The following is a 14293-nucleotide window of genomic DNA, read 5'->3' on the forward strand; positions in this document are numbered from 1 at the left end:
CTTCGGATTTCACTTGAAAATAAGGATGGCAGTAAAATGTCTCAAAACTGCAGGCTGAACAGAACATCAAGAGGAACTATTTCATAAGAATAATGCATTCTCCCCACGTGCACACATACACACATAGGGAAAATTGAGTGTAGTGTGAACATTCAATGAACAAATGAAGAATGAACTCAGAAAGGTGCCAAGCTCATAGAGCCAAAAATTGGTTAATTGATATCTCTTCTTACAGAACAGATAAACGCAGACACAAAGAATGCACTACACAAGATACACTAACCTTAGAAGTGACCACGCACCCTTGCAAAATGTGTTAATCCCACAGATATTATTCCAAGGCAAGTGTCGGCCAGCAATGCACGGTTTCCTCGCAAGGAACTAGCACTTTGACACAGGAGGTGTCCGTGACAGGCTGAGCAGGTTAGACAATCTGAGTGGAGGTGGGGACTCCACCTCATCAGCCAACTCACCAACAGAGGGCGCTCTATTATCTGTCCATCCCATGTTCTTTAAATGGTGTCAGTTTACTAGGGCGGTGCACATACGTGTACATTGTACTTCCTCGCATTAAATGTAAGCAATATCAAATCACAGCAATGTTGGGCTCAACCTTAACATATATTTCACCCACTTTTGTATAACGTAACCCTGCAGAGTAATTCTTACATACCTCATCTGATGAATCCTCCATTTTGATTGGTTGATACACCCCGCGTTCACATTGGTCCCCGCAACGTGGGGACAGCCACAAGAGATCTTATCTATTTTACGACTGACCGTTCACATTGGTATCTCATCTGTCCCCGAGCTGTGGGGGCAATTGGAGCTTGGGCCGAGCTCTGCCAGGCATAGCGCATGCGCACATTTGATGACCACAGCTGGACGCTATCAATTTCGCCCCAAGGTCACTCTCCCCTCCAAATCTTGTCCCTGACTTGCTTGGCGGGGACGGGGGGACAAGTCCCAGTGAGCGTTCACATTATGGTTTGAGAAAGTCCCACAGCTCGGGACTTTCCCCGCGTCGCAGGGACCAATGTGAACGCGGGGATACTGTATAAGGGGCATAAATTTTCAACAACAGCCTGCAGCCTCATGGTACTCAAACTGCCCCATAGCACCAAACCAAGTCATTTTCGTAGATGCATATACATGCACTGTAAAAGCTTTGGCTTCCACAGGGCGAGATGTGACCCTTCTATGATGCAGTCTCAATGCAAATGTCTATGGCAGTGCCTGATGTGTGACCTGGCTAATGCAATTGTGATCGACCACGTAAACTTTCTTTTAATTCTAGTCAGTATCCAAAACAGATATAGACTCTTTTCTTTCCGGGCATTGCAGACATTTATTGCCCCTCGGATCTCAACTCCATGCTATGCTCCTTAGAGCAAGATCCTAAGGTCATAGCATGGCAGTCAGATCCCTTGGTCGGGGCAATAATATCAATACCGCCCCGAAAAGCAGTCCATACACGTACACTTGTATCTCTAAACTAGTGATCCAATAACTACAATTGTACCAGAATCAAATGGATTGGGTATGATGCCTTTCAGGATTTCAGAATGTCGTAGGCAAAGGCTTAAATGACAAGACAAATTTTGTGTGAAATTTGTTTTAAGTCTGAAACAAATCTACAATGTACTTCATATACTCAGTGTGAAAAGGATGGCTATGCTTCCTTTGTAAGCTACACATTCTATATTTGCATACTTTGTGTGTGTCTGTGGGTGTCTGTGTGTAATGTACATTGTGTAATGTGATAAACAAGGAAATTACACTAAATATTATTTTTGAAAGAAAAGAGAGTCACTCACTTGTTCAAAAATCTCACTGTATTTACTTTTTGTGGATGATCTTGAATATGATACCTATGTCAATAGGGCTCCTGACTAGGAAGGAGGTGAATATGAAATTTTATGCAACATTGTGCACAGGATGGCTGACATTGAAGACGTTATTAGATGCGTTAGACATCAGTGGTCCTCCATTAACTTCTGAATGGAGGAAAGAAACAGTGATGTTTAATCCTTCGCATGCTTTGAGTGTCGCTTGGCACATAAAACCCCACCATGTCGCACACACTGTCCAAAGTCCCCGGTGTAGAAAGGGTCAAAGGAGTCACTTACTTCGAGCCTCGATTCCATCTCCTTCTCGATGAGGCAAGCGATCTCCCTCAGCTTTTCGGTCAGGCCCTCGTCTTCCGACCGCCCCACGACGCCCTGGAGCACATCATAGATCTGTGTGGGAGACACGAGGTAATGATGTGGAAAAACTTGTGAGGTCATCTGGAGTATACACAGAGACTTTTGAATAACAATACCATGATCACAGCTAAATTGTGATCACAGTCAATGTCAGTAAAGAGTCAAACTTCAGCAAAATAGAAAATATTCACAAAAATATATCATTAGTGATGCCACGTTTGTTAATGGAATGATGCAGCTTGTGAACTCGACACTACTGTATACGCCGAATATTTCGCGAGGTTCTTATTTTCGCTAATGTCGCGAGTCAGATGCTATTTGTGAAATTAAAGACACATGAAAATATTAACTCTGATCACGATGTGAATGTGACGTACGTGCGTACATTTCTCTGTTCAGTACAAGACTCCACGATCGCGAATTTGACCACTCGCGAAATCGTCGGTAATTCCCAATTCGCGAAAATTTAGACTCGTGAAATATATGCGGTATACGGTAATTTACGTCCAAAAATTCAGAGGATTGTATGTTATGGGAAAGAAAGAGAAGGGAGGATTGATGAGTAGAGCAAGAGACAAGATGAAGGAGATGGGAGAGGAGAAGTACAGAGAGAAATGAAAACATTTATGATACAGAGCACTGCACTCTAAGCAGAGAATTTCACGGTCTCAGTAATTTCACACATTGTTCACATTAGGCAGATATCCAGAGGTTGCTAATCACGCTTTGATTAACAACTGCCACTAAAAATATAAACTAATAAAGAAAATATATTATACTTTTGTATGCTTCTAACAATTTTACTGCAAGAAGGAGTTAACTAAAAACAAAGTAACAAAGTCATAATCATCTGCCATGAAAAGAACAGAAAGTCCTTACAGAAACCACCTGTCCTTAAGTGCTTCCTAATTGCAAATCTGTTGCTACTGAGAAAATTGTATTGTAGTTTTAAACCATACTCTCCTGCCATTAACAACACATCACACGGCCATTGCAAGCCAAGCTCAAAACCACAAAAACCAATATGAAAACATAGAAATTGACACCATTTTTTTTTTTTGGTCATCTATCAAATATCAATTTCAAGTCTCAAGTGTGAAAGAGAATGTGACAGGAAGTGGTTCCAGTAACGAGAGACTGGAGGTGAGGCCACAGAGGTTTTTATTATCTGCTTGTGATTATGAAGAGTGTCTGGCCTTGTATGTGGAGTCAAATGTGTGAAGCTTTTAGGACATTTCAAAATCTACTTCTGTGCAAATACTGTATTTCATGTTTCTTTTTTTTTCAGCAGCTGTAAACAAACAGCTGACATATTTCAGTGAAAACATGCTCTGGTAATGGCATGTATATTTTGTCTGTTGAGATATCTAAAGCATATTTTGCCATCCATTTTTTGATATTCACAGGTAAATTATTCAGTTGGGTAAGCCTCATGCCAGCCATCATCAGGCTGTCAGGAACATCTTTGTTAGAGAGGTAAGCATAATTTGAGCATGTTTTATTAACTGGTCTTTCATCCATCTTTACTTGCAGAAAGCTAAATCCATGATTAAATCCACCAAAAAGAGAAAAGAATTTGTAAATACATTTGATGAAATCAATTTCTCAATACAATTAACAATACAATGTACAAATAACCTTCTTTCAAAATGCTGTAAATGCATAAATTTTCAAGGTAAATTAATATTCATGCGTTTTGTACAACTTCTCGCTAGCGCAAATTCTTAAACCCGCGACGATATCTTTGCAATTTTCTCTGCACATTGTGAATGGGTTGACAATTGCGCAGCGCGAATTCAAGAACCCACGAATAGATTTTTGAGCCGCTCAGCACGAAATATTGATAATGCGAAAATATCAACATTTACAGTACAAGAGAAATACCTAAATTTTTACCTGACTTTAATAGAGAAACTCTGAATGTCAACCAACAGTTGCCAACAATTATGAAACATAGAAGCCATTTTTTAATCACTGTAGGCACAAAAAATTTTTTATTTCGGCTTTGGTCTTCTCCAACTAAAGGTTGTAACACAGAGAGATAATGAACAGAAGTAAGAGGAGACGGGGTGCCTCCCTCACTCACCCTCTTGGAGTTGTTGGCATCATCGATGAGTCCCTTGGCCTTGGTGATCTTGTCCTGGAGCTCCTCGTCTGACTTCTGGGTCAGCTCGTTGACCATGTCCTCAATGTGGACGACTAGCTTGTCTACCATCTGTCCAAAGAATGCATTATCCCCTTGATATGTCAATTCATGGCAAAGATCATTTCAGTGTTCTAATGAAAAGTTCCCTTTTGTAACTCAGTGTGTGCCACATTATTTTAACACCACAACTCGTTAGCACTTTTGGTAAGCATCCTGTTTTTCAAAGCCAAGTAACTTTATATAGGACACATTTACGCTTGAAATGTACAGTACAGCAAAGTTCTAGAAAAAATTACATGCTTGACTGTACTGGAAATATGTGTCAGGAATGGAATTGTACTTGATGACATTCAGTGTAAATGTACCATGGTATATTGTGATTTATTGATCAGTTTGTGCACGGTTGTTTGTCTGAGCAAAATACGCAAAGCTGGCGAGCCGTCGACTAAGTCAGGGGCTCAAACTTGGCAACTTGATACACAAAGAGTTAAGGAAAACTACAACTCAATTTCATACAGGCCTGCACATGCTGGTCTGCCAAAAATTTGAGGACACCGAATTGAGCTCATGGTTAAATTATAGGTGTCATGACTTTCTTCACTGGCCATTAGCATGAACACAGTTCATCTTCCTTATCATTTTTCTAGTAGTACCCCGGGTAATCTCAGTCACTTTCACTGCCAAAATTTTTATCAGCATCTGTCAAAGCAACATTGATATTGTCCTCATTATCGTCGTCATCCTTGTCAAGAATTTATCATCATCTTCATCATCACCATGACCACCATCTTCATCTTCATCGTCATCATCATTGTAATTATCATCATTGACATCGCATTCACCATCATCATGACAGTCATCAGCAACAGCACCACTGTAGTTACCAGCATCAATCATCATAATCACCATCTCCGAAGCCTATTACCACCATCATTATAAACATCATTGTCACCATCATCACATTTACTATCAAACATCATCATAACAGAATCAAATGTAATCGCCATCATCATCACCACCACCACCACCACCATCAACATCTTCATCATAATCATCATCATCATCACCATCACCACCACCACAAGCGTCCATCATTGTCGTCATCATCACTGTCATCATCTCCAAATATATCACGATTGTCATAATCATCATCGCCACAATCAGTTTCACCAGCATCACCCATATTGACCATTATTACCATCACCACCACTACCACTACCATCATCATCACTTGATGAGGTTTCCATGGTTACCTGGTGCGCAGTGGTGTAGAGGAAGCCGCGCTGTAGGAGGAAGGCCTGCTTGTTGGAGAACTTCCTGGGGCTGTGGTTGCGCTGCAGCAGCTCCTGGATCCGCTGGACAGCCCTCTCCGTCTTCTCCTGCTGCTTCTGCACGGCCGCCATCAGGTCCACCGTCGGGATCGGCATGTGCCTCAGGGTGTAGTTCCTTTGGGTGGCGGTGGGGGGGGGGGATGGAGAGAAAGGGGTGTTAAAATTTTAAGGTGATACACGATAGCTCCTCACAGGAACTCAATTCCAATTGATGTAATACTATTATGTTTCTGCTTTCTTCTGTCTCTCATGGTATTTAAGTTTCATTATTCTTACCTTCTTCTTCTACCTTTTTTCTTTCTCTCCTTTCCCTCCCTTTCCTTCTCCACTCTTCTTTCTTTCCCCTTTCCTTTTCTCCATCTTCCTCCTCTCTACTTCTCCTCATCTTCCTCTCCCCTTCTCCCTCTACTCCTTTCCCTCCTCTCTGCCCTCTCTTCCCCTTCTTTCTCACCTTTTCTCTTCTCTCCTTCTCTCTCCTCCTTTCCTATTTTCCACTCTCCTTCTTCCATTTCTCCTTTACCTACCTATCTCCCCCTTCTCTATCTCTTCTCCTCCGTCTCCCTCTTCTTTTTCCCAACCCTCTCCTTCCTTTCATCTTTTTTTTGCTCCTTTTCTTCTTCTTCTTCCCGTCTTCTTTCTCTCCCATCCTCTCCATTTCCAGTCTTTCCCCGTGTTTTTCTTTTCTTCCCCTTTCTCTCATTCTCTCCATCTCTTTCAGTCCTATCTCTGATGAGCAGAATGAGCCCGGCGTAAACGTATCACTGTCACTCTGATCGTATCACTGTTGTAGCGAGGTCTTGATAAGCGTACGGATATCGCAATACAATCGCAATACAATCGCTTTGATCATAGAAGCAGCACGTCTCGTTGGCATGGAAAAGCGGCAAAACGTGGCAGCGTCGTAGCATTATCGTGGCGCTATTGCCTACAGTGCAGGTCGAGCGTAGAGAAACCGTTGTTATTGCCTCAGAGGCCAAAAATGGAGACGGACGGCGATCGCCCCACGATTTGTTATTCCAAAATCGTCACAGATCGCTATGGTCGCCATGGTCGCCTTCTTAGTGAGATGGGGGCCTTACCTCTCCATGGCTTGGGCCAGATCCTGGAACCCTTGGGCTGTGATGCCGTTGTTGTCCAGGATCACCTTCTGCAGTTTGCTGTTGATCTGCAGGGCCTTGGCCAGGAGCCGCGCCCCGATGTCCCCGATACCATTGCCGCTGAATGGAGAATGCGCCAATCAATGTCAAAATCATGTCAAAACAAGACAAAATGAACACGTAAGGTGTAAATAAAGCAACATTTCTCTGAATTGGAGTTGTATATTTTTATTACGCTTCTTACATTTTAGTCTTAATGTTTCAGAAAGGAAAGTCATACAAGTCTCCTTCATATGAGCACTTTGCTGTTTATATCCTATACGATGGTAATACAAGTTGGCAACACAGGAGATTACAATTTCGTCGGCCTCATGCCAGAAGGGCCTTAACACCATAGACTTTGTACACTGTTAGGGCCCTTCTGGCATGAGGCCAACGATTTGCATTCTCCTCTCAAATTGGCATTTAAGTTCCATTAAGCATTTCTCAAATATAAGAAATGGAGAAAAATTCACAGGCACAAATTTAAAGATGACAGGAAAAGAGTTTTCAGAGCAAAATTCTACAATGAATCAGTTAATCTATACTGGAATACAAGTGGGTGGATATCAGGAACCTCTCACAAGATGCACAAGATATCTTCCTTCAAGTCATACATTATCACAAAGTCCTTTGGATGAAGGAATTATGAAATGGCATCAGAATAAATAGAGGACACATGCCATCAGAAATGTACAACATGTACAGTACATGACAAGTTCTCCATGCTAAACATGAAGTTTCAATATTCGCCATGACTGGCAAGAATTTACGGTGTACCAAATTTTGAAATCCAAAGATAAAACATTCTTTAAACCTGACAGCCAATGTTCCAAACAATTATGTCATGAGAAACATTAATAATTAATATCTTTTTAATGCATCCAGAATCAAAATACCATGCATGTACTCAAAATAATGAAATAACATGATTGAGCAAGGATGTTTTACTATTCTCAGTAATAAGTAAACAGACAAAATATCAAATCATGCCTCCTGTAACTAAAATGTCATCAATGATAAACTTCGAAAGAAGCTAGACACAATACTGAAATACTGAATTTTTGGCACTATTAATCTTAATGGCATTACATGAGCATTGTCGATAAGGGAATGCTAAACATTAACATGGATCAACACAGCTGCATCTGGGGTCTCTCAGAGATTTTTACCTCAAGTCAATTGTGTGTAGAGTTGTGTTGCTTCCTAGAGCGTTGATTAGCTGGTGTGTGTCGTGGTGCATCCGATTGTTGGCAACCAAGAGTGTGTGCAGTGGCTGTAGTGGCCAATCACGCAATGGGAGGGAGGCGGAGCACAGCAACAGGAAATGGTGGGGGAAAAAAAAAAGAGATTTAATGGTTGCCATGGGAAATGTGTAGTGACACCAATGACCTTTTGTTTTCATTCATCTCATATAATGTACTGCAAAATGCTTCCAGATACATTTGAACATAAAATCAAAATGAAATGCCAAAACTTGCTTTTACATCAGGCTTAGGCGTGACAGATTTTATCTCACGAGCGTTCGCCCGCGTCCGGCATGCCTTCTTATCTGTTAAGTAGCCACCTTGGCACGAGCTTGGCATGCGCCCATGCCGTCCGCGTTCCGGGAACGCCAGCTTAAAAGTCTTTTGTTTAGTGCCTTTGTTTCGAACACAATAGCGTCAACTTCACTGCACCCAATCGACCACGAAGCCATCGCTCCATGTAGCCAGCGTTCGGGAACGCCCGGATTAAGTCTTCCCTTTGTCTTGTGCTTAACACTTACACAGCAGTCAGTTGATTTCATGGAAGCTTAAAAAACGGACAAACTAGCAAACAAATGAAACCACGAAAGGCATTGCACTATTACGCGTTAGTAACGCTGTGATTACCTTAATTTGCGTCGATGAGAGGCGTAATCAAGAAGTATCTGAAATAGTATCCGAAATATAGTATTTGTTCCCCTTACATGAGCGTGAGACCACTCTTGTAAGCAGCTTCTCAGGTGAAGCAAAATGTGTGTAATGAAGTGACAAGTGTATAAGAAAAACATTCACAATAGCTAGGTAGATTGACGGAAACTTGACACCCATGGCCGTGCCAGCCAGGCAACAAGCTGGTGGAAATTTCCAGGAACTTCAAAGCAGGTTTGCCGCCAGGCAAAAACCGCAGGGTAAAGGAATTTGCGTACGCGCTGAATGGGTCGTAAACATCGTGTCAATTGCATGGGGCCTGGGAGGGAAGAGGGGCTATGTATAGTACATGTATTAGTAACCCTGTGCTGTGTGATACGTGCATGCTGTTGGAGACACGTGCTGTAGTTGGCGAGAGCTAGCTGATGAGAGCTCCCTGCACCTGAAACCAAGGAGGTACCAGGCGAGCTCGCCTAGTACCTCCTTCCTGAAACCAGGGAGGTACATACACATCTGGCTCTGCTGAAACTATGGAGCTTTAGTAGAGTAAACCTCGACATTGCTTAAGTCGACACGATAAAAAAAGTCCCGATTTTTGTCTTGTTATTCCTTGAAAATTTCTTCGTCTTAGTCGACATTTATAAGTCGACAACTCGCGTAAAGTCGACCTGATTTTTTAGTGCCAACTGAGCTGAAATACGTGTTTATTCCCTCGTCTAAGTCGACATAATTTTTCGCTCAAAATCGTATCGCCATTCTCTTAAAAAAGAATAAATTGTTTTCCCGCTCTGATTGGCTGCATTTCTAATCGGTAATTCCCTAGTGTATGGCGTGGTAGCGTTCGCGCCATGCGTCCATATTGTCTTGTACGCCAGAAATGAAAGGGCATACATTCATTTACATTGGAGAATTACATGTAGTTGGCTACCCACCAAAGCAGTTCACTTTCCCCCTTTTCTGCTCGTTATTCTCAAAACGCAAAACCTTTGTACACATAAAGGTCCTAGCAGAAAATCATTATCAGAACATGAAATACACGTGTAGGTGTTTCTGTTTATCCGAATATTCTAACGTTAATTATTCCGAAGCGTTAATAGAAACCTGGGCCCGTTTTTAGAAAATTAATCAAATGCAACTACATGTAATTAAATGCAGCTGAAAATTAAATGCAGGTGTATCAAATCACGAGCAACTTTGCACATAAACGCAAGTGCGTTGCTGCCAAAAGGCTTGCGTTTGATATAGTATGAAACTAGAAAATAGTTGTATGAACCTGAAACTCAATTGCGTTGAAACGCAACTCTAAAAATCAAATGAAGTCCATCAATCACGCGCAACGCTGTATTCAAACGCAAGAGCGTTGCAGGGAAGACTTGAGGTTTTCGTAAGAAACTATAGAGAAACTGCGTTTAAAAGCATCTCTTAACATCTACGGAGGTGCGTTATTGTTGAAAAGTCTTGCATTATTTTGTTTGTTTTTTCGTATGCAAAATTAAAAATTAAACGCAGCTCTGAAAATCAAATGCAATTGTAAGTCCATGTCATCACGCGGAACGCTGAATAGACTTGTGTTTGATATACGAAACTTGAAAATTGTAGGGAACTTCTTTAAAACTCAGTTGCGTTTCAACGCGATTCTAAAAATCCAATGCAAGTCCATCAAATCACACGCGACGCTGTATTTAAACGCAAGAGCATTGCAGAAAAGACATACTTTTTGTACGAAATTATAAGAAACTGCGTTTAAACGCATCTCTAAACATCTACGGAAGTGAGTTATTGTTGAAAAGACCTGCATTATTTTTTACTTCTTACGCAAAATTAAGAATTAAACGCAACCCCCAAAATCAAATGCAAGTCCATCAAACACGGAACGCTGAAAAGACTTGCATTTCATAATCATCCGACACTAGAAAATTGTAAGAAACTTAAACTCAATTGCGTTTAAACACTAATTCTAATAGTCAAATGCAAGTCCATCAAATCACAAGCAACGCTGTATCTAAAACGCAAGAGCGTTGCAGAAAAGACTTGCGGTTTTTGTACGAAACTAAAAACTGCGTTTAAACGCATAAAAACTATAAACCGAAGCGTGTTATTGTTGAAAAGACTTGAATCATTTTTTATTTCGTAACGGAACTTTCGCCATGATTGAACTTAGTCTGCACTAGCAGGGGAAAGACATCGCAACATTAACACGTTTCAAACTACCGAAACGCATCGTGCTTCACGAAATGTCGATGAAAAAAATAGTAGCAAATTATTGTTACTGTAGTTCGCTATTCCGAAGGTTTAAATCTCAGTCCAAAGTTAATAAGTTCGACGATGGAAAGATGTTTATCTTTACGAAGGTTAGTAATCCGAAAGATGTCGTTTCCGGATTAACAATTTTTCTTGTTTTTATTTCAGACTGGCCCGCGCCGTACATCACAGAGCGGTAATGTTGCGAATCGGAGCGCGAGAACAATTCATTTTCAGAGTATGGCAGTAGAAATGTAAGCAAAACAAATAAAAATATGGCGACTTAGGGAAGGAAAATCACACATCCTCTTTCAACTCAGTCGGCACTGAAAAATTATCTCGACAGAATCATACGAATTCACACGCATATCTTCACAGCAACGCACTTCAATTTAAATCGCAAATTTGCATGCACTTTGGGGAATATGGGTCTGTTTTTTCATATCAAATTTAAAACGTACAGTGTCTAGAAACGGGTCCATGTTTCGGATCCCGCTCTTTCAAAAGCTCTCAAGATTTTTGTGTTTTGTGCATTGCCGTTACTAACTTCGCGTATATGCGCTTCTTTCGCAATAAAACTCGAATTAAGATGTACACAGCGATAGAGGCTCAGCTCAGTAGATACTTGCCTCCAGTGACAATATTCTTGTGTACAACAAAAGAGTTTGTGAGCCCATTAGCGCAATGTCTATTCATACCTATACCTGGTGCCCGATCGATACTTTCATTGTTTGATGGCACATGGTATTGTAGTTGACCATGGAAAGGGGATACTGTCATAATAGGCATACAGCTTGACTGTTTCCGCACAGGAGGAATACCAACCTGTCCATTCTCAAGTCGACCTGCAAAGAGAATCTCGCTTTTGAGCATTTCAGGCTCTTGGAGAATAATATGGGAGGAACGGGTTAAGAAAACTCATTTAAACTATGAATGTAATTATCCCTCTTCCCTGGTTATGTAATGGGCTGTTTAGAGCTCATCAGTGAAGATTGAAAGTAAGCCTACTTTTTGCAAAGCGTATTATAATGACAACTTGTGCAACAATAATTAACCTGGCTATTTATTAACTGGCAAAATGTAATGTTTGGGCTTATTTTCTTATAGGTCAGCAAGACGATATGCGGATTCCGTAAAGTTCTGGGTAAAACCTAATGTCCTGAGAGAAGACTTACTAATTTACCCGCGCTTGGAACGGATAAGTCTACCGACTCTCACCAGGAAAAATTTCTTCAGTCCTACATACAGTGCTAGCCGTATATAGTGTATGATAGGCGGGAAGGACAGTGCATCTTCTACAAATGATTTGTCTCTCGTGGAAGAAAACCCGTCTCCTTGCGTGAATTTTAGCTCCTTTTTCAAGCTTGCGGGAAACGCGATGGATGGACCAAACGTAATCACAAAGCGAGGAACATCGTTGTGAACATAAAAACTGAGAAATATGCAAGAAACAGTAACGGTCATTTTCATCTCTGTCTGCCATTAATTATTCCAAAATTTCGTTAATCACATAGAATGCAGTTAAGTTCGTTTTGATGAATATTCAAGAACACACACACACACACAAAATAAAAAAGTTTTTCCGAAAGTTCGTGAACTAGAAAACGAAATGCCTTAATCTTATTATATTTTGTTAGGATATAATTATATTCCACTGCTTGAAACGCAGTGAAGGGGGGGGGGGGGGGTCATAAAGCTGTTCGTAAAGATACGAACGACTTACGAGTGACTGATGATAAGTTCTTGTGCTGAATTATGGAAATTCTGATAAGTATAGCACATCAGAACTGATCACCAGTCGCTCGTAAGTTGTTCGTAACTGTACAAACAGATTTATTAAACGCCCCCCCCCCCCCCGTAACACAATAATGTGATACTAGAAAGCTTTAATGTCATGCTGAGTTAAGTAACCAAGTCAGTGGTACTTCATATTTTATGCAGTGTTTCAAAGTGACAGATTATGAGAAAGATATGTATCAATGTTACATTCGTGTGTATACATTAATTTTGATGGTTTATAGTACTGTTGTACATGCAATTACCATGATCTCGGCAGACGACTGACCAGCACCAATTGTCTCAATTGGCTTTCCTATGCTTTTTACGTCGCCTACAGAATGGGTATCCTCTGGTCCTTTCAATTCAGGTATTCATAATTGCTTATAAAGCACCCTCTTTAGTTTTTACAATCGGAAGGGAATATCAGCAAGAAACATCCTCGTTTAAAAGAGGCTTTTCTTAATAGCAGGTATGCCCTTTTTCTTCTGCTTCCCTTGTTTTGGGGCAGCAATAACAGCCATGGAGCTACAAGCAACAAAACTTGTAGCTCCTTGCTAAAGATGCACCCGACACACAAAAGCGCTCCGACGTACTAGTATTCATTTTGCGGCACGGACAAAAACACACCGAAGTTCACATCAGGCTGCCGTATTGGTCGATGATAGATACCGTCTTATAATTGGATGATTTTCTTTGACTCCTCATATAGAATGCTTTCGCCTTATGAAGTGACAGAGGAGGAGCGTAAACGCCGTCGTGCGTCGCTATAAAGAACGACTGCTGTATTGTTTCGTTTAGGGAAAGAATCAGGTTGTGAGCTTGAACGGAAACAGAACCTGAATTTTAAGAGATTGTCATGGTTTTGTTTGTTTACTTGTTCGTTCGTATGTTTGGTTGTTCGTTTGTTTTTGCTTTTTAGAAAGTGAACTACTGACAATAGCGTACAAATATTCGTATTTAAGGTTTAAAGGATGTGGAATTGGATTATGTAAAGCTAAAAGCCGCGTTTACACATGTTCACGGCAACCACGGCAGTCACATTTCAGGCCATCACGGACAAAATGGGACGGACGTGAAACAACGCTGTGAGACGAGATAGGCAAATGTGACAGGCCGTGATTGCCGTGGATGCCGTGTCACATTCTTAAACTGTTAAAAAAAATTGCCACGGCAGTCCCGGTGCTAATGAGGAATTTTGTATGCCTTGATAAAATGGGATGAATGCAATGAAACACGACGGCACGTAATAGACCCTAACAAAACTTGGAGGCGGTCCGCAGCGGGACGGGACGGAAAATATTGATAGTCTATAGCCTGATCAGACGCCGTGAGAACAGCGTGTGATAGCTAGAAGTTCGCCGGGGCGAGGACTGGAACGATCCGAACAAGACTTAGAATGCGAAGGTGGGGGGGGGGGGGAACAGGAGAATGTCTCAACTGCATATACTAGTATACCCACAGCGCACTGCATCTCAGGCAAATACAACGTGGCCGCCGGGAACATGGTGTAAACGTAGCTTTAGAGTCTGTAGAATCCACATTTATATCTATAGGCATA

At 41.2% G+C, this 14293-nt stretch overlaps 1 protein-coding gene across 1 annotated transcript in view; it reads right to left on the reverse strand.

Moving 5' to 3' along the window:
- The window catches only part of LOC139738472 (uncharacterized), a 161618-nt gene that overhangs the window by 38267 nt on the left and 109058 nt on the right, over positions 1-14293 (reverse strand). Inside the window, exons 17-21 of the mRNA XM_071649099.1 lie at positions 7993-8096; positions 6764-6901; positions 5607-5799; positions 4294-4422; positions 2130-2240 (exon numbers count right to left, since the gene is read on the reverse strand). Coding sequence (XP_071505200.1) covers positions 2130-2240; positions 4294-4422; positions 5607-5799; positions 6764-6901; positions 7993-8096 — 675 coding nt within the window. The remainder of the gene's footprint in view (positions 1-2129; positions 2241-4293; positions 4423-5606; positions 5800-6763; positions 6902-7992; positions 8097-14293) is intronic.

Source organism: Diadema antillarum, unplaced genomic scaffold, assembly GCF_040938485.1.
Source record: "Diadema antillarum isolate AM-2024a unplaced genomic scaffold, OU_Dant_1.0 seq00000744_RagTag, whole genome shotgun sequence".
Taxonomy (NCBI): domain Eukaryota; kingdom Metazoa; phylum Echinodermata; class Echinoidea; order Diadematoida; family Diadematidae; genus Diadema; species Diadema antillarum.